The sequence below is a fragment of the Scomber scombrus genome, chromosome 11 (assembly GCF_963691925.1).
Source record: "Scomber scombrus chromosome 11, fScoSco1.1, whole genome shotgun sequence".
Classification (NCBI taxonomy): domain Eukaryota; kingdom Metazoa; phylum Chordata; class Actinopteri; order Scombriformes; family Scombridae; genus Scomber; species Scomber scombrus.
In genome coordinates this window covers 9,249,208-9,275,226 of record NC_084980.1, presented here as the reverse complement: position 1 = coordinate 9,275,226, position 26,019 = coordinate 9,249,208, and the positions used below count along the sequence as shown (strand labels likewise).

Sequence of the window (26,019 nt, the reverse complement as noted above, 5' to 3'; positions counted from 1 at the left end):
TGTGACTTGTTAACCATTCCACTAAAGAGACCAACATTTCACAACAAAACAAAACATTAAAACAGATTTGTGCAGCAGAACTTTGCTTTTTCTTTTTCACCAGGCTCCCATTAATCATCTCATGACCACTTAGATTTATCTGGTGACCCTTTGGAGGAGCCCGACCCCTAGGTTGGGAACTGTATGTAAAGTAGGTTAAACTAGCTCCACCTCCAGCAGCTATAAGAGTGGCATGCTTCTTCCAAATGGGTGCACAAGTTTTGACAATCTAACACTGCATTTTGCTGCTTAACTAATACTTTGTATTTTGATACTTGAAGTATTTTGCTAATTATATTTTCTTTACTTAAGTAGGATGTTGAATGCAGGCTTTTCATTTGTATTTTTACATTGTTGACCAGGCATTTTTACTTAAGTAAATGATCAGAGTACATCTTTCACAACGGTTGAAACATGACAAAGGGCCCCAACGTGACACTGTTTTGGTAGAGTTCACAGGCCAAAAATGGTGAGAACCAGTAGTTTAATTTTTAACAATCTGTAGATATGATGTTTTGTAGTTTGTTTGTTTTTTAAATAATGCAAAATCCTATTAAGAAAAGTAACTAGTCAGATAAATAAAAGTATTGTGTAAAATAAACCTAAAAAATTGCATTTAAGTACATTAGCTACTTGAATAAATGTACTTAATTACATTCCAGCACTGATAGTGTATGTGCATATGTGCTTTGTGAGACACCACTGAAGACACAGGAAGTGTATGAGAGCTTATCTACAAACAGTGTCTGTGTAAATTACACCAGTTTACCAGCATGTAAATGTGTCAAAGAGCAGCGCAGCAGAGGGCCTACGTGCAGCTTGCAGTGCCACCAAAGATGCCATGCCTCGTCTTCACTGTACCATGTCAGCCAGCCTCATCGCAAGCCTAACAGCAGCAGGGCAGCTTTATTTGTCTTATCTGTCTTTATTTTTTTGTGTTTTTGTGTCTCAGAACAGAAACCGCAACATGAAAGGGGAGTTGACAGACTGAACCTTTGTCTGCCTGTGCCATTTGAAAAGTGGGCTCTCTCCAGTGCTGTTAGCAGGGGGTTTCGAAAATGTAGTGTCAGTGAGGGCAAATGTAAGATTTTTATTTACTTTGAAGTCACGTTCACACTGGGGCCCTTTAGGCAAGCATGTGCCATCAATACTGTCACCCTCTGCTGGACACACAATCACTGATGATAGCACAGATGGTACAACACGAGAGGCAAGGTTTTAACACTTAATTAAAAATGTATTTATAGGCTGTTTGGTCCTTTGATGATCCAGGCATTGATGTAGTATGAGGAGATTGTTTAACTTTTGTTTTTTTTTGTGATAATCTTTAATTTCTCGTTATTTGATTTACTTATTTCTTTTTTACTGACCTTATTAAAACCCCATATGTTCAAGAGTACTGGAGAGGTGGGGAAAACATGGAAAATTAAGTATTGTTTTTATACTACTAAAGGCAGTAATACATATGATTTTATACGCTATATGTACTGTGCATGAACAAATACTGTATATATTGTACATACATATGAGCATAGTATCAATGGTGAGCTAGATGTGTTTAATGCAGAGTGGGGTTAAGTTGATAGTAACTTACTTTATTATGCTGACAAACAAGACATTACGTAGTATTATGCTAGACATTGTAATACTGCTAATATTATTAACCAGGTAATTAATGTATTTATCTCATTTAGGAAGAATAGTCTAGGCTTGAGGTTGAGTAGGGAACGGTTGTTGTGTTTAATTAGTTAGTTAGTTAGTTGGGTTAGCCATCATTTAAATAAAAAAATCTATGTATGAATATGAATGAACGAATGAATGAATGAACGAATGAATGAATGAATGAATGAATGAATGAATGAATGAATGAATGAATATGATAATACACACCCAGGTTGGGGGTTGGGTTTTGTTTATTTAAGTAGCAGATAGGGTAGACACCTGACTTTAAATCATCTGTTTGTTGTTTTGTTAAGTTTCTGTGCTTTTGTGAGACAGGAGATTAATTAAATTTTAAAACGAAGAAAAAGAAAACCTGATTAGATCAGAAATGCTCAAAATATATATATTTTTGCAGTGCAGCAGCGACACTGTGTGGCCACATATGGGACAATTTTAGGATGCTTTCACCTGCAATAAGCACAGACTTCCGGCGGGCGTCGCTGTAGAGCCGCTGCGCCGCACAGACAGCAGAAGTCAACCAAACTATTTCTGCTACAGCTGATTCGGTCGCCATCTTTTGTAGCGAACATAAACAACAGCGGCGCTTTAACGTTGGCATTAACATTGTATCGCTGCTGTGTGGAAAGGAAACGACAACCAGTCATCCCGCCGGAGTTCCGAGCTTTCCAACCGACGATGACAGTTGATTTTGTCCGCTGAGCCGCCGTGTCAGCCGGGTGAGCGAGCAGCAGCTGGGTCGTCAGCTGATGTTAACATTGCTTGTAAACGGGTTGTTGTGTGAGCGAGCAGGATGCCATGACAACGGTGCGGCTGTCATTGGCGCTCTCTGGGGCTATTTAACAACGCTGTGTGTCTGTTTTTTTTGTGAGCGATGAACGACAGACGCAGTCTCGGTGTTTAAAAACCATGTTACGATAACAGCACATAAACAAAAACGAGCTGCCATGAGTAAGCCAGGCTCATCAGGCCGTTGTGTTATCCGAGCCAGAGGTGCCACTATGTCTCTAAACACTCGAGTTTCTGCTCTGAATTCAGCTATAACCTATTTTATCTTACACAGAGATGGGAGTCCAGTGTGGATTTCCTCACCGGGAGGGAGCGGGGGTTTAAAGGGGGCGGGGAGGGCAGCAGAGGGGCCTTGCTGCTCGTCAGCCCTGCAGAGATGGACCAAGAGTATGAGAGACGTCTGCTGAGGCAAATCAACCACCAGAACCTGCCAACAGAGGCCCGCCTGACCAAGGTGAGATACAGAGAGGGACAAACTGTTCAAATGACTACTGGTGCATGCACCACTATCTTTATTATAACATAGACTGACTGCCTGATTGGAATTAATAATGAAGTTCTGCTTATCCACACAGTATGGTATGAGCAGGGGCCAATCTAGGAATTATATGACCCCTGAGTAATATAACCATGGCCCCCCTATTTTTTACGATATTAATACCCTTCCTTTATTTTTTATGGCTTTACTGTCTTTCTCTCTGACCATCCCAGTGTGTAAGTGCTACCTGCAGTCCTGTCAGCGTTAAGTCAGGGGACCGCTTCATTCCCACCCGCGCTGGAAGCAACTGGAGCATCAACTTCCACTATGCCAATGTGAGCAATTCATTTTTACAAGTTTACTGTCATTACTTATGAATCCATTGATTATAGATGAATTTATAGCCGGGGACAGTCTATGCTGGGGACCCCACTTTGAGAACCACTGGCCCAGTAATCAAAAGCTGTAGCTATAGTTGATGGACTGTTCCCTTTCTCTACAGGAGAACTGTCGCTCTCCCAACCAGAACCACAAAGCGAAAGATGCCAGTTCGGATTCAAGCAAAGGTCAGAAATATGCTGTGGACGATAGTTTATGTGAACTTGAACTGTGAGCTTGTGTTTTTTATTTTTATTTGTATTTTATCTTTAACCATATCTCCCTAACATCACCTCTTTCTTTTCCCCCACCTCCAGATGCTGTGGCGTATGCTGCCCTGTTGAGGAATGAGTTGCTGGGGGCAGGGATAGAGACTGTGCCAGACCCTCACACGGACGACCGGCGTCAAGCAGTCCTCTCTCAAGACTCTCACAGCCTGTTTAGGGTATGAGTCATGAAAAAATGAAAAGTTCCCATAGTCCGTGTAGTGCATTCAATTGCTAGAGTGAATCAACAGTAGAATTTTTTTTTTGCTAAGATTGTGCCGTGTGTGTTCATTCTCTGTAGTACACTGTCCACACGAAGAGAGTGCCTTTTGATAGCGATAATGAAGTCTCACCGTACTCCCTTTCTCCGCTTAGTAACAAGAGGTATGAAATATCTCTCTTGCTGCACACTGAACAGATTTTGCACTTTAGCTATACTTTCAGATAACTGGTTGGTTAACTTTTCCCATTTCTTTTTTGATATTTCCGTAGTCACAAACTGCTCCGCTCTCCTCGTAAGCCAGCACGGAAGATCTCCAAGATCCCCTTCAAAGTGCTTGATGCTCCGGAGTTGCAGGATGACTTCTACCTCAACCTGGTAGACTGGTCAGCGGGTAACCTGCTCAGTGTCGGCCTGGGAGCCTGCGTCTACCTGTGGAGTGCCTGCACCAGCCAGGTCAGGGCCAGATGTTTGAATTTTAGAGTGTAATTCCTCCGCAGTTGTCTGAAAAGTGTTTTTAGTCTTTAGTGTTGCAAAGTGCTTAACTGTAAATGTATTTTGTGTGTTATATAACAGGTGACAAGGTTATGTGACCTCTCGGTGGACGGGGACTCTGTTACTTCAGTGTGTTGGAATGAGAGGGTGAGCTGCCAGCATTGAATCTATTTTTAATGAGAAGCAATACTCGTTTATAGGAAAGAATCACAGTTCGATCGTCCCTGAATTTGATCTGACTTTGGTTCTGGTCCCATCAGGGAAGTCTGGTCGCTGTCGGAACCCACAAGGGGTACGTTCAGATCTGGGACGCAGCAGGAGGGAGGAAGCTGACCAGTCTGGAGGGTCACTCAGCTCGTGTAGGTCAGTCATAGCCACAGAGAAGTGGAATCACACACAGCTGGTTAAAGTCTGTTTGCCTTTAGGAAAAGAAACAGACATGCAGACTAAATGGAAAAAATGAGAATGTTCTTGCAGAGGTTTTATTTTAGAAAATTCAGCTGTTGTTTTTTTTTTGTTTTTTTTAATGAACGTGTCATTATCAGATATCAAGAAACACCAAATGGGGTTTTTGATAGCCTCAGTGAAATATGAGACCTTACCCTCTTCCCCTTTGTGCCCAAGGTGCCCTGGCGTGGAACGGGGAGCAGCTGTCGTCGGGAAGTCGTGACAGAGTGATCCTACAGCGGGATGTCAGAACCCCCCCTTCTGCTGAGAGGAGGCTGCAAGGTCACCGGCAAGAAGTGTGTGGTCTTAAATGGTCCCCTGACCACCAGCACCTTGCGTCCGGAGGCAACGACAACAAGGTGTGAGATGAAGAATTTCTTTTTGTCCATTTATTTTGGTCAGTGGATAAAATAAAATATGTTAACACTAGCTTTAAAGGAATAAAATACAGAAAGCCAATTTATCCAACTGTTCATTCATCTTACACTAAATCTTTCCTGTCAGTTACTGGTGTGGAACAGCTCCAGCCTTCTCCCCGTGCAGCAGTACAGTGACCATCTGGCAGCAGTGAAAGCCATTGCCTGGTCCCCCCACCAACACGGGCTGCTGGCGTCAGGCGGCGGCACCGCTGACCGCTGCCTGCGCTTCTGGAATACACTAACAGGCCAGGCGCTGCAGAGCACAGACACCGGCTCCCAGGTCTGCAACCTGGCCTGGTCCAAACATGCCAATGAACTGGTGAGGATGCATACACACACACACACGCACACTTACACACACCTAGTTAACATATTTGTTGTCTTAGAGGGGAACTAAATCTGTGTGCCTAGGTCTAGTGCTGCCGTGGATTTTATAACACATTTAAATGGTAAGTGTGCAGTTTGTGTTGACACAGTCAGAGCTCTTGATTAAACTTTGATTTTTGAGGTTGTAGTCAGTTGTGGTGTTATATTCCATCCTCCTAATGGTTTCAAACATCATTTGTCAAACAATTGTTGTTTTTAGGATATGTCCTGCTCAATATTGACAAAATGCTTTAAAATTTAAATGTAGAAATACTCCAAAAAATGTTCTTTTGATTTGATGTTTTTAAATGAAGTAATTATTTGTATGAGTGCACTTAAATACACTGTAGGTGGATAAAATATTTAATATTTATCATTCTTTTTTGGTTACACCATTTGACATTTTTAGGAGCATACAGTCTTACTTTTGGTTAAAAAAATGGTGCAAATTTCATTTCAAATAATATATAAAACCAACATAAATATAGATTTTAACAAACCTGATGCTGCTTTTAAAGCAATTTTTAAGATATTTTTTGAATTGCTCATCTTGCCAATCCTTATTTGTCACTGACCCAAATAGAGACAGACTGAATATTAGATACATGTTTTTTGCATAATGCATTCTAATGCAAAAATAATTCCAGGATATGTAGAAATGTATTTTTTCACACTTTCTGAGTTGCTTTTCTTGTTATCCTTTTAAGGTAAGCACTCACGGCTACTCTCAGAACCAGATCTTGGTGTGGAAATATCCGTCACTAACACAAGTGGCCAAGTTGACAGGACACTCCTACAGAGTGCTGTACCTGGTAAGACTACAGGTCAAATGAACGGCCATATATCTGCAATGCAACTGCTAGCTCTATCCCGCTTTCAGTTTCTAAAATAGCAGAAATAACCTGTTTTCATATATTTATCAGACCTAATATCCAACTAGCTATATAACTGTTCTCATTATCATCCTTTCATGGCTCTGTCCTCCCCTCTCAGGCCGTGTCACCAGATGGAGAAGCCATTGTTACAGGCGCTGGAGATGAAACACTACGGTTTTGGAACGTCTTCAGTAAGACACGTTGCACCAAGGTATTAATTATTTTAATTACAAAACCACATTATCTATTATATAAACCTGTATGTCACCTCTTCCATAGCCAATAAATGAATATCTTGAAGGAATCTCAACGTTTTTCTTAATCTCACCTCTCTGAAAACACTGAGGGCTCTTTGTGTTGATCGAGCAAAACTATTGCTTCAAAGCTGCTATGATAAGGTCTACATGATGTCTAATTTTGAGTTTTTGAATTTCACCAAACAAGAAGACATCTAAAACTCTTTGATGTTAATTTCCCACTGATATACAGTACCAGTTAAAAGTTTGGACACACTTTCCCATTCACATCAATGAGAAAGTGTGTCCAAACTTGACTGGTACTGTACATGTGAAGACAAACGTGCATTATAGGACAGTTTGACATACTTTCATATCTTTTTATTACATTTTTAATTTCTTTGTTTTCCTCAGGAATCAAAGTCAGTGCTGAACCTCTTCACCAGAATACGATAGTGGACGGCTCGGGTCAGGACTGGTTCAGTTAATAAGCTGTGGTTGAACTGCACAGAGTCACCAATGACACTCACAAGACTAGCTCCTACTCTCAAGTGCACCGACCACCACTACAACAGCACTTCTCAAATCCTCTTTTTTTTCTACAAAGGATGCAGTCCAAACTCTCAACTTCAACTGCCACCCCTCACAGTGATGTCACACTGATTAAAAAAAACGAACAAGCAGTCTACTGTCAGGACATGTTGTCTGCTTTAAAAAAAAAACACTAGTCTTGTTTTCTTTTCTGTTGTGGAAGTGATGAAATTGTTTTATGATATATTAGCAGAAGTATATGTGTACAAGAGTTCTAAGCTATATAATGTAATGACGTCACATTTTTAAAAAGGCTCTCCTTTGTAACAGAGAGAAGAAGAAGCCTGGCTGGGGTGGGACGGAGGTGTGGGAAGGGGGGGTTTCTATATTTTGATAATGTGTGAATATGATCTACAAACAGTATGCGGCAGAAGAGAGACAATAAATGAGTGAACACACACACAGTTGCTCATGCAGCTGCAACAAATTTTTTATTTTTGTTTTTGTTTTTTTAAGTTTCTCTTTTGAATCCATGAATGTCACATCTGGGGATTTCTTCTGCTTTCAAACTGACAATGGTATTTTATTAAAAACATGTTGCACAAAGCCCACGCATGCTAATACCAGCCATTTCCACAGTTCTCTTAGTCTGTGGTTCTGCTTTGGTTCAGTCCAAGTATCATGGATTTTGAGTCCAGTGTCACCTCCCCACAAGTGAGCGGTCCTATTTATTTTTGCTTCTTCTGCCTCTGAAACACATTCAGATTGGCTTTTTGGGTCACTTTTCCCAAAAAAATGAAAGCTGAGATGCAACAGTGGCATCTCAGGCTAGTAATCTGTGTATCCAGACCCCTGAAGGCCTCTGCAGAGCAGCGAGAACTCCTTCACAATCTCCTTAACGCGGTGCTTGTTGGTTTGCTCCCTGGGAGGAAAGAAACAATGTGTCACTATTTATTTACACTATTAACACTTTTATTTTTGGCACAAATCTGTCATCCAAGTCAGTGATTTATGATGATGGATGATGTATTTGAGTTCCTTTGCTCAAAGTGAGAACACCATCCAATAATACAGGAAACATTATAGCCATTAAGAATGGAAATATTAAGGGTGTTTAAAGCTGTGCAATATCAACATTATTACCATATTAGTAATTATGACATGCATGTTCTTTGTTATTGTTATATTACAGTTTTCTCCATTGATTTGATGCACTTTTACCTGCTGTGTTTGAAGACAGCAAATGCAATATTCATAACAATATTCAAATGCAGTAACTTTCTGGTTCTTTTCACAGCAATCACAGAAAACGTCTCAGCTCATTCACTGTGTGAGAATATTTGAGGTACAACATTTTTGACTATGTACTATCTGTAAAGACAGACAAGTAGATACCAGGTGACCTATTGCTAAAATAGAGGAAAAAGCAAAAAGAGAAGGAAAAGCAGCTGATATGATGGTGTTGGGGTTGTCCATCTTTACAGTATAATATTAATGTACTTTGGACAACATGAAGTTGTGTCAGGCCACATTGCAGTGTTTCAAACCCACCCAACAATAACAATGTGGTCTCTATTACTAAATGAAAGTCATTCAAAAATATTACAAACTATTCATAATGTCATGTTTAAGATGTACTCTGTGTTGACACCACTGCAAAAAAAAAAAAAGAAGGCTGCTTGTAATTTTCATCTTTTGAGTGAGGAGTTTTTCTGTGCTGTGTTTTCGTTCTAGACCCATGCAGAGGTTTGCCTTTTAGAGATTGCATTTGCAAATGGAAACACAGTTTTGTTGTTTGTGTCACGTATTGTCATTATTGGGCTTTTATTACCTTAGAAGCTGCTGACTGAAGGTGTGTTTCTGCTCTGTGGAGACCTGGGCAGAGGGGAACCCTGGCGCCTGCAGTGTTTCTTTGAGCCACTGGGACAGCAGGGCAGGGCAGTGTCTGTTTAAACTCAGCAGCACCTCAGAAAAATGCTCTGTCAGACTGCGAGGAGACCCGCCTCCAACTGCCTGAGACAGAAATAAAAACACAGTGTCATACCATCAGTTAACAGTGTGATGACAGGTTTATATTACACTAAATATCAGGGATAAATTGCATGCACTGGATTTGAACTGCATGCTAATATTTTGTTTACGAAGTGTGGGTGGGTATTCTCCATAAATTATGATTTCAATGATGGTTCATCATTTCTTCACACATGGGACTAATGATTTTTTTTTTTAAAGTCTACTTTTCACTTTGTGTCTTGTCTAAAGTCTGGTTCACCTGGAGTATGGTCTCTGTGAGGAGCTTCCCATCCCTCTGCAGCACTTCACCCAGAGATGGCATGTCCTTACAGCGAGGCAGCAGCTCTGTCTGCCAGAGAAAAATTCAGAAATCACAAGACTTCATAAGCTGATGAGTTGAAATTAGACACAAAGGATGAAAAGTGTAAAATTAAATCTTGCGTGCTTCTGTCTCAACTTACAAAGAAATGACTTGTAGCTTTCACTGTAGGTGTTTCTGGAAATTTAAGTGATAGAATTCCTGGACAAAACAAAATTGATTATTATTTAAGCTTACTGCTAATTGGCTGTTTGTTATAAATATTTAAGATAATGGGGGGGGGGGAACACAATATTTGTCTGGGAAAGATTTATGAAACCAAGCACAAACATGTAGAAGCAATAAAAATCACAACATAACATTCATCATTATAAATATGACACACTTTTTGGGGGGAATTTACTAATCCTCAAAAGACAGACACCTTTCCTTAAATATGTAATAAATATCTGAGCTATATGATACCTGTGCTAATGACTTGTATACAGTACAAGAATATATTTATACTCACCACAGTAAAACAGCGCTTTCACATCCAGTTCATCAGACAGATACAAATCAGGTTTCCTTTTAAGAATCTAACAGGAATGAACACACTAAATGTTACGCCATATCATTATGTGAGAGGCAGTAGTGCATAAAGATGGACAGGTGTATTCAACCAACCTGAGCATGAAGGTGCATAAATGATTCAGCAATATCAGGATGATCCCTTGGACCTGTAAAATAAATATAAAATAAAATCAAGACAAAGCTACAGAATGTATAAAAATAAATTAAATTTATTTGCAGGTGTATTAAATATAACCTTGTTGAAATATGGTGAGTGTGGCATTAGTCAAAACTACAATAAGGCTTTTAATGGAAGACGTGTGTTGTTCCTCTCCAGCAAATATGTGAACCATCTAAAAAGAGAATGAAAAAAAAAAGAGAATGACATCTAAGCCAAAAAAGCATGCTGGACTCTTCATTACATTTGGAGGGATAATGCTTTTATCCAGGCTGTGATCTGTGGAGGCGTACCTGACGTGTCAGGTCCAGAGCTGAGGCTTGTGGGAAGGCACTATAGATCTGGCCCAGCATCTCACTCAGCTGAGCCACCATGGGCCCGAAATCATGTAGGAGGGTTCGAACTGACTTATCAAATACCCCACACACCGCCTGGAGGGGGGGAAAGGGAGCACTGTGAGCAAGTGTGAGTCAGTACACACACACACACACACACACACACACACACACACACACACACACACACACACACACACACACACACAGACAGACAAATCATACATGCACAGACACCCACAACACCATAAACATACATATTTTTGCAAGCGGTAAAAACCCTCCTACCTCGACTACCTCTGAGTCATCAAGCCATTTGCTGAGGATGGTCTGGATCAATGTGAACACTTGCTGCAGCACAACCACAACCTAAAAAAATGACATACAATTTGGTGTCAGTTGTAGAACAATACATAAAATACAGTCAGGTAGAAATCACTGGAATATTTTATGTGTAGAATATTTTAAATGGTAAATGTACTTAACAGTTCTGTACTTAACAGTTCTGTTAAATTAATTAAACTACGTTTAATTAATTTAAATACATTTCTTAAGAATACAAAAAAAGTATGTTACTTATTATCTATGAAGTTATTTTAGGTCATTGCAAAACATTTAAAAATGTTGCATGCTGACTTAAGAAACAGTTCATGTAGTATGATGCTTATTTCCTGTCCCTGTACCGAGGATAAATACTACAGTACATGAGAAAGGATTTGTGAAACTTGTGTTCATGAGTAGACAGTTTTGTATGTGAACCTGAACCTACTGGGTTGCGTGAGGTCTGGGATGGTGGGGGTCTGGGGTTGACTGATCCATCTACACCGTCTGCCTGTCTGTTGATATCCAGAGTGGTAAAGAGACTGGAAAGCATCCCCAGGATGTGGATGATGGACTGTTTGTTAGTGGGATCAGGCTGCAGAGAGAGAAAACGTGGACGGGTGTGACATTAAAGCAGTTAAAGCCTTTGGTGACAGCAACCACAGAAGACAAAGATTAAATGTGAAAGAAACTGTGAGTGAGGAGTAATTTCACTGCTGTTATTGTAAAAGTTGAGTCAGTGTTTGCAGATGCAAAAATGCTGCAATGAAAGAAAGTCACTTGTGTCTGCATCAGAGACAGTCGAAACATGGAGCTGATTAGAATGTATATACTCTCATAACTGTGCATTATCTTCATCTAAATCTCTGCACACAATGTGACACAGTATTTACAATTGAAGTAGTATTATTTCTATTAAGTATACTTTTAAAAATAAAAAGGTTATGCACAGTATTACATAAATCTTAAAATTGTGACAATAGTTGCTTTGAAAGGTAGTTATTATTATTATTATTATTATTATTATTATTATTATTATTATTATTATTATTATTATTATTATCATCATTATTTCTTACTTGCAGTATACTTGTATTTCCACTAATCAGTGTACATTTTTACCAGGTCTTCTTACTGTATACTATATTGGATTGATTTGTAATGCAATAATAACGACTTTTAATTTAAAATTATTAGGATGAAATTATGTTTTTTTATATTTTTAAATGTTTTTAAATCTAATGCACGTTTTTACAGTACAGTAAGTATGCTTGAAAACCACTACTGTAATAATACACTGAAAACAGACTGCAAACAACATCAGCACCTTGCATTATAAACAATTGCACCTTTATTTATGCTTATCAAAGCATAAACAACATGCTTTTTCTTGAGGAATACACTTATAATTGAAACCTTTATGCACAATTACTTTATAACCACAGTTAAATACTACAAGAGGAATCATACAAGTATAATATATAGTTTGTACATGCGCACCGCCACCTCTACTACAGTGATCATTTTACTGTTCACTGGGTTTGTTGTCTGAATTGTATCAAGTTCTTTTGTTGTACCTCCTGCTGGGCCAGTGTATCCAGCTGCTGGATGTGAGGGGTGATGAGCGAGTGAAGTCTGCCCAGAATCTCGTCTACCGGCAGGGCGGACAGCAGGAAACCCAGACCCTGCATGAGCCACATGCACTGGCTGCTCTGCACACAGACACACATGAACATACAGTACACATCATAAACGCTGGACGGTTGGTGCATTCATGTTTCCAGGATGAAACAGAACTGTTAAATGCTGAAGGCTGTTTACTCACCTTGTGGATTTCTTTAACCAGCACATCCTACAGGGAAAAAAAGTGTCAGTAAGTTTACAAAATAGTTACCACACCACTTTTTTAAAATGCATGTAGAACTTTTACAGATAAAGCTGTGTGTTTGACCTGTGACACCGTCAGGATGTCCTGAGCATACGGGCTGAGGTCGTGCCGACACTCCCTGCAGATCCTCTTCAGAGTTGATATGCTGGATACAGACAGCTCGGCCTTCACGAGACCCTGGAGCACCATGGGTAAAATGCCACCGAGCATCACTGGGTGGTCGGCCAGCCACTCAGCCAGAGATCCTGGGCAAAATGGGAAAAGGGGACAAGGAAACGTGAATTAAAATACATTTCTTGTAGTTAATGTGTAGCCAAAAAAAACACACAAAAATGAATATCTATTGCCATAAATGCAATAGATCTTGTGTCAATTTTCCAAAATTCTGCTACATGTTAAAATTGATGTGACTTTGAATTTTACATGTAGGCTAATTGACAGTTTGGTGTTTCAAACTAACTGGCTCCTACCTTTCTCTACTATTATACTTTTAAGTTAAAGTAGTAGGAATGAAATATGAGCCAGCACATACAATATATATAAGAATACATTATTTATGTGAAATGTTACCTATTGTGTACATGACAGTGTCGGCCAGCATGACATTGCTGATGTTGATTCTGGGGATGAGGCCAATAAGACCGGGGATAACATCAGAATAGTTTACATCTATGGTCTCGGCGATGGACTGGAAGCCAAATAATAAGGCTTCTGTGTCCTTGAAAAGGAGAAAGCATTTTGTTAGACCATGAGAAGAAGAGGAGTGAACACAATAGAAAAGTGTAAAGTATGCGCAAGTGCACACATGAAGAAAGGAATGGAAAAATTACAATGAGGAAAAATAGGTTTGCGGTGTGAAAAATCTTCCATGAAATGCTGTCTGAACATGCATTTCATTTTCACAGTGAGTGTTTTCACGGGATAACATACCTGCCATACTGCTGACTGTTGGGGGTCCATCAGCTGCCCGCCCAACCTGTCATAGAGGTTACTGAGCAGCTCTGCCCCCAACATTTCATAGACATACATCAGAGTGTCAGAGATGTCCACTCTGAAATGCACATACACATAAATAACATTTTTTTAAAAGTTAGAGTGGGAGTTAATGGTGTAATAAAGAAACTGTGATTTACTTTTGTTTGTATTGTGAGTGGATACAAATCTACCTTCTTAAAAACCTCCTTTACTTTCCTGTCTTACCTGTAGATTCTGAACTGCTCCTTGTCATCGGAGGACCAGGATGTGTACTCCTCCTGGGAGGGATAGTGGGATTTATGTAGCAGCACGTCCACCAGTTGGAAGTAAACTGGCCTGTAGACCTGCAGGTACACGGCCTGCTTCTCCTCCTCAAATGATAAGATGTCATCCTGAACAGGCGGGACAAACAAATAATGAGAGAGGAAATTTGACAAACCAGTGAGTGCATCTAAATCCCTTCTTACAGAGAGTTAGATAAATAATAACTTCTTTCTTACTAATAAAATCATCCTTGCATAATTCATACCTGCAGAGTGTACCAGAAGGTGAGTGTAAGCGAGCTGGTGGTCTCACTGACTGGGTAGTGCCCAGGTATACCAGTACAGAACAGAATCATGTTGACCAAGGCCAGATACTCTTGCCAGTGCTCCACCTGTTCCAACAAAACCCTGTCATACGCAAACACAACGACCCAAATTAAGAAATAAAAGCCAAAAACTGACGGCGATTGATATAAGTGATAGACAGAGTTGTGTGTGTGTATCTATGTTTACCTGGAGTGAGTTTCTCCCATGGCGACGGCGATACGACAGATACCGTGTGAGGTTTCCATGTCTCCGTCCTGAGCTGCCGTCTTCAGCTGGTCATGAAGACCCAACACCAGAGGCATCAAGTTCACCAGAGCATCGATGTACCTGCACACGCACATCATTGTACCACCTTACAAGTTGATTCACATATGAAAATTGACTGTGACCGTAAAACCCAGCACGTATCTCACCTCTGGCAGTCAGGCTGTGAGATGGCGTTAACAATCGTCTCAACAGCTGTGTCAAACAGCTCTGGGTTGGACAGTGCGGTGAAACAGTCCTGGATCAGCTCCTGGCTCTCCCCTAACGGCACATCCAGCCCCACCCAGCTGGACAGACAGCGGAGCACCTTCTCCTTCACCTGGTTCGACGAGTCCTGGCTTTGGAGTAGCTGACGCAGCATGGGACAAACCACCGTCCACTCCCCAACCAGGGCATCCCTCAGCTGGGTTCGTCGAGCCTGAGCCAGCCGGCTGCTCTGGAACTCCTCTGGAAGTACGGTGAGGAGCTCCAGCAGTGCGAAGCAGTGCGCCTGAGGGTCCTGCGTGGCCTCTGCACCAGAGCTGCCTTCAGGTTCAGGTTTCTGTGGCTGGAAGGCTCTCACCATGTCTGCAACTGGCTGGGACCAAGCCTGTGGAATTAAGTTAAGAGCCATAGAGGCCAGGGCTACACACAGCCGAGTCAGCACCATCTTGGGCCCTGAGGAGAAGTGCAAGATGTGGGAGAGGAGCTGCATCCTCAGGCTCTCATGCTGGTCTGCGGGCAGTTCGCTCCAGTGACGGGAGATCTTGGTGTGGAGGGTGCTGGCGCCAAAAAACTGAACCTCTGGGAGCTTTAAATAGGGAGATGCAAACAGCAGCATTAAGATACTGTAACAGAAGCTGAAACACCTGTTTTAAATTCAGCACACAGCAGTAGTAGCAGATGAGTACACAATAATAGAGATGTTTAAAGCAAAAGCACACAGACAGACCTTGTCAGGGCTGAGCAGGACCCAGCAGAACTGCCAGGCCTGTGCAGAGGCCTGGGCCTGGGTCAGCCACTTCTGGGCCAGATTCTTACGCTCCATGTCCGGGTCAAAGTACAGCTGGTAGAGCGCCTGCAGGAGGAGAGAAGAACCAAAGCAGAGGAAACACTTAAAAGGTAGGGAAGTGAATCAAAGTCATTATCAAGTTCAATAATGAACCAATAATCAATGATATCTCTTTATTTTGATGGATATATGGTATTAACCATAAACATGTGTTTTATCTCATGTACCAGGTGCATAAAACTCATTTTAAATGAATTGCAGAGCTGCATTAATATACATGCTAGATGACCAGTTGTTTGAATGGAGTAAAAAAATGTGTTGTCATAGCAACTAATCCAAAGCACATGGTGTTAGTTATTATTAGGACAGCATATGCTTATAGCTGGTATCATGTTACAAAAGGTCCTGTGAACTTAATCTGCCTAGACTACAATTAACAAATGCAGTTTGCCTTTATACGCTGCCATTGTTTTACTGTTAGTTATTGTATAAAATATGAGATGAACTCTTTGTGGTACACACATTAGCGGCTGTATTGTTGAGTGTTGTAACAGAAGCTGCATCTGTAGGTCTAATTCTATAAACAGTCATTCAGTGAAGTGGTTGCATATTGACAAGTAACTCACCGACTCCACATTCTCCACCGTTAACTCCAACTCCACCGGGCTCTCTCCCGGATTGGCTGGAGGCTCCATCTGGCTCAACGTGAAGGTTTCTTCCTGTTGCTTCTGGGTATCCTTTAGAAATGAAAGGCCGGTAGGTAAAAGCTAATTGCTTAAAACGAGCGTGCACTGTCCTCTAAAGTGTGTCAAAGCAGGCTGACAGAGGACGCAGCGGGCCATTCAGCTGTCCATACAGTACACATGTGGGCAGTGCGCTCAGGCATGACGACACACTGACCTCTGTGGGGACTGAAAAGTTGTTGCCTCACATTACCCCCAGCAAACACTGTCACCTACAAACTGTCACTGTTTAATGTCTATACACCAATCTGTGCGCCAAGCCTACATTCATACAGAACACAGTCAAAGTGGCCACAGCTTGATAGTGTGTGTGCCACAACGCTCTACAACAGGCGCTCCTGACGCAGGCAACTGCGTCTCTGACGCACTGACAGCTGATTGGAGTGCGCCCTCCACAGCTGAGCAATAGTGAGTGCCAACTGATGCTTTTCTCAGGAACAGATGCAAAGATGAGTGACAGTGAAGGAAGAAAACCGCAAAGCTGGAGGTGAAAGATGAATGTGCAATGGGATCTGTGACATTTCTTTATGCTTCAGGGTAAAGACGTGTGTGTCTGTGTTGCTCCCACCGCCGCCTGCATGCAGCCAGACACACAGCCCCACCCCTACTTCTCTTCTGCCCGACTCCCTCAGGATATTTTTAGCGCTGATGATGTGCCCTGTCAAATCACGTAACGGAAACAACCTCAGAGCGAGAGAACAGAGCTGCTGTGGAGAGCCCTCTCGGTCCAGTCTTTTTGTGATATCCAAGGGAGAGCCGCGAATGAGATGAAATTTGAAATTAATTTGGCGTTTTGCGTGTTGGTGGTCCTTACCGGCTCATCGCAGACAAGAGGTAGGATGTATGTGTGGTGGGGGGGTGTGGTTGAGATTGATGTGGACAGACTTCACATCCTGCTGACGTGAGTCGGGTTAGTTATTGATTCAGTTCACATGATGCTCTCAGAGGTCTATTGATAATATAGAAAGTTCATGCAGTGTATTGGCTTCATTTTATATTATTATTAAATTACGTTTAATTCCTTATTTGCAACTTAATTCTGTCCACTCAACATATCTGCAGGATGTGCGCGTACAGTTGATATTTTCAAGGTGTTGATAGAGAAGGTGAGCACTCCTTTCTCTGTGTGGTTATTCCTTTACTCATGTTATATTATATTTGTGTCCACCAGCCTCCTATTTATTTATTATAACTTATTAAGCCACATGCCTGCTATGTTTAGTCTCCTCAGTAGCTCATTTACATGATCATTTAAAATAAGATAGTAGGGGAAATTTACAATGCAAGACATTTAATGCAAAACTCATAACCTTCAAAAGTGCAATCAGTCTTCATAGTTTAGAATTGCAATTCAATGTGTCTGGTAATTATTATTTTAATCTTCAATAAATCTGACAATTGATAGAAAAATTAATTGTTGAAAATGACTCATTGTTTTATGTAGAAATGCCACCAGTTATTTGGTTTCAGATTGTCCAGTGTGACAGTTTTCTGATATTATTTGTCCCTTATGATAGCAAATTTGGGTGTTGGACTTTGGTCAGACAAAGTAAGCAATTTCAATGCTGCTCTGGGATATTGTGAGCATTAATTTCTGACATTTTATGGAGACGATGCTTTATGGATTCATTTAGAAAATAATCAGCAGATAAATGAAAAATAAATATTTGCTGCAGCCTTGCACTCATCCTGAAGAAATTACGCTTTATTCAATGATTAAAGAAATGTATTTTACAGGTCAGAGCAGTGCTTTGCCTCCTGTCTTCACCCTGGCTGCCTTCCCAAGTCATGCTGACTTCTCAGCATCTCCTGACCTGACAGAGGATCCTGGGATCGAGGTCCCACAGCGGATACATAATCCCGCAGGCAGGAATGAAACCTCAGCTGAAACCACAACCATTACCAAGATCGAAGCGACAGTCTATTCAGAATCTGTGACAAATGCATGGAACACAACGCATACGTTGCCCACCAGCTCTCCAGCGGCTCCATCTCAACACGTGAATGTATCTGTTGCCATGACTGCTCAGCCTGGTACCACCTCTCCACCAGGTAATCAAGACAAACAGGCATGACCTGTTATGCATGTTTTTGTGACCCATGAACAACTAAAAATAAATTATAGCCAACATTTAGTCTATATTACTATAATTGTGCATCTATAATTTTCCAGACCAGTCTGTTTTCTTTGTCCAGAGTCTTAAAATAAAACATTCCACACACTGAGAGCTGCCTGTTTGCAAACACAGACGTTATCCTCAGACTCTGCTCCAGTGCCAGCAGTGCTCCAGGAACATAGTTCCCCCAGACCCCCACGTGATTGGGCTGGGATGGAGAATGTATGTCGTAACCTGTTTTAAGAGATTCCCTTTTATAGATCAGATAAATATAACCCCTCAGCTGATGCTGTGTTGCTCCTTTGAGCTGCTCAGAAAATAACAAACACAATCCAGATTGCACTCTCTTGCACCCTCTCAAGCTGCTGTCATCACTGGGAAATAAGGATGTTGTTGCTTAACAGTCTGTCAGCTTACAGACAGTACTTTGCCATTTTCTTTCTTCCATTTTGCCCTCAGGAGCACCACTGACTCCACCACTCATTCTGTCCTGCACATGAACTGCAGAGAGGTAGCCTGACTGGTACTTAAACTGTATACCATGTTAACCCAACCCCCCTCCTAAGCTGTCATGAGCATGAGCATGAGCTGTCAAACTTGATGTAAACAGCCACAAATGCTTAAAGTAAGGTGAGACTGTACCAATGTTGAAATGGAAAAACGGTAGTGAAAGTGCTACTGTGAAAGTGCTTGGACACATCTTCCTGTTCTCTTTAATAAAAAAAAGCATCCAAACTTTTGACTGGTGCTGCATATTAAATAGTATTACAGAGAAAATAAAAACTTAAACCACCGATACAAATAACTATTATTTTCATTATTGATTTAACTGTTGATTTGAATTGTTTGCTCTGTAAAATGTCAGAAAATTGTGAAAAATAGCCATCTCAACTTCCTAGAGCCCAAACTATCATCAATGAGTTACATTTGCAAAGCTGCTCATTAATAGACTACTTGTTGCAGGTCTAGTATGTCAGAGGAGTGTTAGTTCAACTCTATGTGGCGTTTTTGAGACTGTAATTTATGCTATTGATTTGGACTGCATTATATTTTCATGTGTTTTTGATCTTCTTTATATATGTTAATGAAGTGGACAAAACATCAGAACCACAAACTGTAAAATGCATTATAATAAAACACCACCCAAGTGGCAGCCATACCAGTCTGCCTAGTGAGGTCATTCTGACAGCAAGTCAGTCCTCAGATTTAAGCTGACAGTTCAGCACATTGTTGTTGCCAAAACCAAAATGATGTTCAAGATGGTGGTCAGCATAGTTTGTGTGGAAGTCTGAAGCTGCCACTGCATAACTGAGGACAAACACCTTTTGGATAGCAGCTTTAAAGTCTGTGTGAGTGATCCATTTTCATGAGCAGGGTGGTGTACAGTTACCTCTGGCTGCTGTGTGTATGGTTCACTTCCTTTGAAGAACCCTCTGCATTGTTTTGAATTGACACAGCACTGCTCTCACATCCCCATTTTCAGTTGTACCAGATAGCCCTTCATCCACACCGACTGTACAGAGCACCACCCCTCCACAGCACATTTCAACCAGTGAAGGCACAGCCTCCCCGACCAGAGACCCCCTCACCACCTTTTCATCTCAGCCAACACAGGATACAAACTCCACAGCCCACACCTCCACACAGCCACAGTCTGAATCACTCGCAACAGTCACCACACAGTCAACAGCAACCACAGGACGCCCTCTGACCTCGGCTCCAGGCCAGGGCCCTATTGGGCCAACACACCAGGAGGTCCCATCTGAACTTAATGTTGGAGATGAAGGTAAGGGGATGGGCAGGTGTGTGAGTGTGGTTTTAAACTGTAGTCACTATTAGATTAAATTATGTTGGTTTGTGTTCAAAAATATAAAAGCTTCTTTCCCTCATTTTATCTTAAAAACATGCAAAAATCTTTTATTTTTTGTGTTCGTTTCTATGTCATGTAGACTTCAAAGGGTCCCGCTACCATTCAAACTCTCCTCTAGACCCCCTGCTAGCTGGTCTGCTTTCAGTCTTTATTGTCACCACTGCTATCGTCTTCGTCATCCTCTTCCTCAAGTTCCGCCAGCGGACCAACCACCCAGAGTTCCACCGACTGCAGGACCTACCCATGGTAAGATTGACTGATATGTTTACTTGAGCTTGGTTATTTTACTTTTTTAAAGTTAGCTACTGTACATTATATTTAATTTAATATAAGCACTTGTAGCTATTTGACCTCATAAAGAGAAGCTCTTAAGTTATTATCACTACTCTATAGGCAGACTCATCTTATTGTCTCCATCTTCTCCAGGATGATTTGATGGAGGACACGCCACTCTCCAGATACACCTATTGATGGAGTCGCTCTGTCACTTCCACTACTCAGAGAACAGAAGCAAAACAGACACCAAAGGAAGACCAGCATGGATCTGAGCAAAGCCTCTGCTTGGATGCAGCTGCATCTCTGCAGATGAGTTTTCCCCTTTCACTGAGTTTTGGGTCAGTGATTAAAAAAAAATGTATCTGCGGTTCCATGAGAAGGGTTCATAAATGGGAGATTTCAGCATAACTTTTTTCCACATTCCCTTTAAACTTCCAGAGATGTTCAGTGTGATGGGAACCTTTTTGTTTTCTTCCTGTCCTGGGGCGAGTAAATACAGTAGTACCTCACAATCCCTGACTGACTCCTTAAGTATGCACAGCACTTTAATGTGGCATGAAGTCACAATGCCCTCTAGGGGACATCTGAGGTAATGTGGATCAAGGTTGCATGAAGTCCTCCACTGTAACTAAGAGACAACCTGAGGAATACCATAGTGAGAAACAGAGAGAGGAAATTAAGTGCTTCAGGACACATTGGAAAGTTACCCGAAACCATGACGTACTATCATTTATGATCCCTTAGCTGACCAAATATTAGAGAAGTGCACTTTGAAACCAAATTGCCAGGTTGCACAGGTTGTCTTAAAAATGACATCTTGGGTCACAAAACACAAAAATCAAAAGCTTTTAAAAAGTCAGAAGCCATATTTTTGGAAAAGAATAGACATGCCAGTTCTCTCAGAGACCACTCATTCAATTGTATAAGTTAAAGTTTTCTTAAAAAGATACATGAGAACTATATCATGTTTCAGCCTTTAATGTGTACTTATAGATGTTACTTGAATTTGGTTACCCTGTTGTTGATGATGAATGTTTAATTCCGCAGTGCACAATGAAAAGTGACACGAAACAAACACTTTAACCTGAGTAAATTGTAAAAGGTAAAATGCACTCGTATTGTTAAATGTGTTGTAAAATTCATATTTATAAAAGGATGTATATGTTTCAGCACAGGTTGTCCTTCTAATGCTTTAGGTTGAGGTAATGAGACGCAGCATCGGGGAAGTTTTCCAGTTGTCATTACTCTGTGTATCTGTGCTGGCCGGAGCATCATGAAAATGTGCTTGAGCGGAGCTGTTGTATCAGTTTTCACCTGGTTGTCATTTCTGAGTTACCTTACTGTTAAGTGCCAACCGTGATGTATGATTATATGCCATTGAATAGTGGATTATAAGAACTTATTGATAAAAAAGTTTTTCCTGTTTGATAATAAAATAGAAACCACTATATTGCTGGCAGGGCATGATGTTTCATTATTGAGTTTTAAGCATTATGCTCATTGTGTCATTATGCTGTATGAAGGGCACTCTCTTTTGTTAATAGTTCTTGTCGTTGGTATTAAATCCAACAGAGTTATAAATGTACCTGCCCAGACAAGTAATGTGGACTTTGAACAACTACTCCACTTTTTTTTTTAAAGAAAAAGAAAGCCGCTCCCTTTACACTCACCAAAGTTATGACTGTATAATCAATCATTCAACTCCCAATGAAAATAAAGCAGAGGATCATTTATGACCAACATTTAATAAGTAGTATGATCAGTCAACCTTTATTGTCAGTAAGAGCAATCTACATTGTTTTATGATTTGGAATGGATTTCTAATATAAGACTTTGCCCTATAACAGCAATACTAAACATTCCCAGTTATTCATGGTGGTACAAAATCTGACTTTTACAGCTTAGGAAATGCAAAAAGTGAAGTAATATTCTATCAAAAAGTAAAGGCCATCAAACATCAAAAGCTAATTTCCCTCTAAAATGTCTCTTTTCTCCACAGTCTTCCTTGGCATAAAATTACATATGATATGAGAAGTCACGTGGTCAATTCATTCAATGACTTCAAAGCCAGGGTGCAGATGAAAATTAACTCTAGTCATACTGACAGGTGCCAACAGGTGATTACACCACATCTGTTACCTACTCCAAATGAAGCATTTCCATTCCTGAAGAACCAGTCAGGTCACTTGACAACATGAATTTTACCTGCTTTCAAATGTTAAACTAGTCAAAAGGTTAACACACATTCTGCATGGTACATGGTGCATGTGATGTGGCCACGATAACAATCATGATACAATGATCAAGTCCTCCTCACAGGCTTTGTGGCAGGCTCTGCGGCAGGCTCTGTGGCAGGCCACGCGACAGGCGACCGAAGGGCCTCATCCGTGGTCCTGCCCAGCCCAACATGTGACATCCGCAGCAGGCGGTGGACAGCATCATCCCGAGCAAAGCGACGTTCCCAAACGCTCCCCTCATTCTTTTCTTAGGATCTAATTGGGAATCATGATAATAACACCTTAAAATGCTAAAATCAGTTTACATTGAAAAAGCAGGGGGGAAAAGGAGGCGTTCAACGTGATCTTACCTCCTGTTGAGTACCCATGTGCGTACACTTCTCTGCTTACAATCCATACAAATCCCAGTCCACTGACGAGACGCTGAAACAGCCAGACACAAAATATAAGCAAAGGCAACACAGGATTGAACAAACTACACATTTCTCTCAAGAATTTCTCTACATGAAGGTTACATTGTTTACTAACTGTCTATTACTTTCATTTTGTGCAATAATTGCATTAGAATAATGTATTTAACAGCCTGATTTGGAACGTGTCATGTTGGCACAACAGTAGAGTAGAGCATGACAATGCAAAAATAAACTTACAGGATGATGTAAACCACCAACAGCCAGACAGAAAAGAAAGGCGGGGTAGATCTCCAGCCTAGTGAGAGATGATAACGGCATGTTAACTTTAACCTCCTTTTCCATTTTGCCAGTACTGTGAATCATCAGAGCTTCATGCAATCCATCAGTAAGAACAGGGTGGTCCAAGTTGCATTTCAGCTCATACTTACGTGTTTTGGTGTGCACGCTGGATACAGTTGAAAATGTTTCCATTTTCTGTGTCATCACTGTACATCTGAGGTAACTGGAAACCAAAGAAAAGTTCATTTGAATAGGCTGGCTACTTTCCAACAACAAGGCCATTCAAAGGTGTTTTACATAAACCACATTTTTATCTGTCTTAAATTTCTCTTGTGTGCATTGGTCTCAAATTGTTGTTAATTTTTCTTCATCGTTTTTCACTCCCTTTCTTTTTGTTGTCCTTGGTCTTATTATCAGCTTGTCAATCAACTGTGAAGCACTTTGAACTACATTAACCTGTATGAAAGGTACAATATAAAGTTGGATTGATTGATCACCAGGCATAAAACCATGTCAACTAATGGGTTTGTGCAGATAATTAACAGAATGACTGAGAGAGAGTGGACTATAATCAGCTAACAATCCAACTCACCGGCACGTTGTACTTCTTGCGGGCCTTGCCTACTTTGATGGCCAGGTGTCCAATCATCACAATGCTGGCAACACCGGTTAAGGCCACCAATCCATACTCTTTTGAAAGCACAACCATCTTGAGTACCCTGAAAGAGGAAACATATCACAATCCAGTTAGTTTAGGTTATTCCTAATAGAAAGCACAGTTATTATACTGTTTTTATCATTATAGCTTTTGACTAACTGTGAAAGGTAGGAAAAGGGAATAGTTCATTTCCAGGCACATAAAGATACAAAAAGTTGCTGTTTTACTGCATATAAATATACAATAGCCTGGTGCTTGTCTGCATCTGAACTCTATCAAACTCATGCTTTATAAATATATCAAAGAGGAGCCATTTGAGGCTGGAAAATGAACGGCGCAGAGCAAGGACGCGATCAAAACGAAAGGTCAAATAAGGATACCAGCGGCGCCATGATAATGACCTACAAGTGTAACAGCGAACAGGTGAAACTCTCAGCATTCAATAACACATCTTACCTTACAGAGATGGGATGAACGACGTCGACGGTTATAACACTCAGCGACTAACCCGAGTACACTGAAGTTTCCTGCTTAAGTATCTGTGTGCGTAATGTTGCGTAAGAAAGCGGGGGTATGGTGGCAGATTGTTTCCTCCTACTGACGGTCTGTCATTAGAAGCTGATTCACTCCATAGTGTTTAAATAGCTAAAGTGCAAGTATGAAGTTAACATCCAGGGGTGCACTTGAATGTACGTAATGTAGCGCAGTTCTCCACAGCTGTATTTCCTCAAATAATCATCTTCATCATCTGACATGCGCAGTAGACTGCAGGCAAGCTAAACTGCTAATTATACCAGTGAGACGTTACCAATGAGAATGAATATGAAGGGGGTTTTTTTCGGGGGGGGGGGGGTTACCATTTCTTTTCTGTTTTTTTTATTTCTTTACTTCTTTAGGTTTTGAGTGCTTATTCTAATGATACATTCTGAGATGTTTAGAGGCAAAACTCAACTCACAGATTTGTGATTTTTCAGGGATCATAAGCCAAAAATGTTGAGAACCAGACCAATTATCTGAAGTAGCTACAGTTTCTCTGCCAAAGAGAAGCAGAGATTTCCCCTTGAGAACCCCCACCTCCCTCCCTACATTTTGCTCCTTACAATACCCTCACTCCCCTAATTCATTCAATCTCGGAGTCTGCTACTTTGATCTTATCTGTGTGACACTCCAACATCTGAATGCACATACCTCCCTTCTTCCCTTTGATCTGATCACAATGCCTTTACACAATAATCCTAACTGGATTTGCATGCAGTCTGATCACTGCCTCTCACCCCACTGTGTAACTGTCCCTCTGCCCTCTGCTCTGGGTCAATCTGCTGTTTCAGATTCGATCTGTGTCAGTTACCTCATCCTATTCCACATTACTAATAAAACCACCACAATTACAGCAAACTGTGAACAAGGACGAGTGATTTTCTTCAACAATGGTCACCTCCTCAACTTCTCTGGTTTCCTCTAGAGCCTGAGGTACATTTAAAACTGCTTGAATTGATGCTAAAAAGGAGTTTTCTCACCAAATTATTATCAGATATTGCATATTGTAACTGATGAGTCAAACACTCTTATCAGAAACACTTGATTTGTTTTATACTATATGTGACCAGCCTTATCTGACAGTGTTGTGATTACAGTAAAGTTAGCAGACTTCTTTAGATTAAGCACAAGTGCAACTAATGAAATGAATGACGGCTATGTAACAGGCTAGACCTGTATCAGCCTGATATCGAGTGCAGTGATCATCACTGTTATTGCTTAGTGTACCTAATGTGTGCCCTTTG

The 26,019-nt window shown here is 40.9% G+C and overlaps 4 protein-coding genes across 4 annotated transcripts; 2 read left to right on the top strand and 2 right to left on the bottom strand.

The window, feature by feature from the left end:
• Window positions 1–2,254: 2,254 nt before the first annotated feature.
• On the top strand, window positions 2,255–8,035 carry fzr1b (fizzy/cell division cycle 20 related 1b). The gene is made up of 14 exons (XM_062429452.1): window positions 2,255–2,438; window positions 2,783–2,962; window positions 3,220–3,321; window positions 3,489–3,552; window positions 3,682–3,809; window positions 3,932–4,014; window positions 4,123–4,306; window positions 4,427–4,492; window positions 4,606–4,708; window positions 4,970–5,151; window positions 5,297–5,530; window positions 6,285–6,389; window positions 6,571–6,663; window positions 7,103–8,035. Exons 2-14 carry the CDS (start codon window positions 2,885–2,887, stop codon window positions 7,142–7,144), a joined length of 1,464 nt encoding a protein of 487 aa, XP_062285436.1. The 5' UTR covers window positions 2,255–2,438; window positions 2,783–2,884; the 3' UTR covers window positions 7,145–8,035.
• Window positions 8,036–8,040: 5 nt separating this feature from the next.
• On the bottom strand, window positions 8,041–16,340 carry LOC133991003 (importin-13-like). Its single transcript, XM_062429451.1, has 21 exons — window positions 16,272–16,340; window positions 15,586–15,711; window positions 14,804–15,444; window positions 14,577–14,717; window positions 14,330–14,471; window positions 14,026–14,192; window positions 13,756–13,876; window positions 13,396–13,543; window positions 12,889–13,070; window positions 12,763–12,789; window positions 12,515–12,649; window positions 11,386–11,532; window positions 10,905–10,985; window positions 10,575–10,712; window positions 10,360–10,456; window positions 10,218–10,270; window positions 10,063–10,129; window positions 9,694–9,752; window positions 9,492–9,581; window positions 9,051–9,232; window positions 8,041–8,141 (listed from the first exon to the last, which is right to left on the bottom strand). Exons 1-21 carry the CDS (start codon window positions 16,338–16,340, stop codon window positions 8,048–8,050), a joined length of 2,907 nt encoding a protein of 968 aa, XP_062285435.1. The 3' UTR covers window positions 8,041–8,047.
• A 1,772-nt stretch (window positions 16,341–18,112) lies between these two features.
• On the top strand, window positions 18,113–21,489 carry LOC133990763 (mucin-2-like). Its single transcript, XM_062429168.1, has 4 exons — window positions 18,113–18,440; window positions 19,989–20,291; window positions 20,455–20,621; window positions 20,802–21,489. Exons 1-4 carry the CDS (start codon window positions 18,113–18,115, stop codon window positions 20,844–20,846), a joined length of 843 nt encoding a protein of 280 aa, XP_062285152.1. The 3' UTR covers window positions 20,847–21,489.
• Window positions 21,490–22,393: 904 nt separating this feature from the next.
• Window positions 22,394–24,924, bottom strand: mgst3a (microsomal glutathione S-transferase 3a). Its single transcript, XM_062429450.1, has 6 exons — window positions 24,695–24,924; window positions 24,173–24,299; window positions 23,730–23,803; window positions 23,539–23,596; window positions 23,239–23,311; window positions 22,394–23,143 (listed from the first exon to the last, which is right to left on the bottom strand). The coding sequence occupies exons 2-6, from the start codon at window positions 24,287–24,289 to the stop codon at window positions 22,965–22,967; spliced, it is 501 nt and encodes a 166-aa protein (XP_062285434.1). The 5' UTR covers window positions 24,290–24,299; window positions 24,695–24,924; the 3' UTR covers window positions 22,394–22,964.
• Between the last annotated feature and the right edge of the window lie 1,095 nt (window positions 24,925–26,019).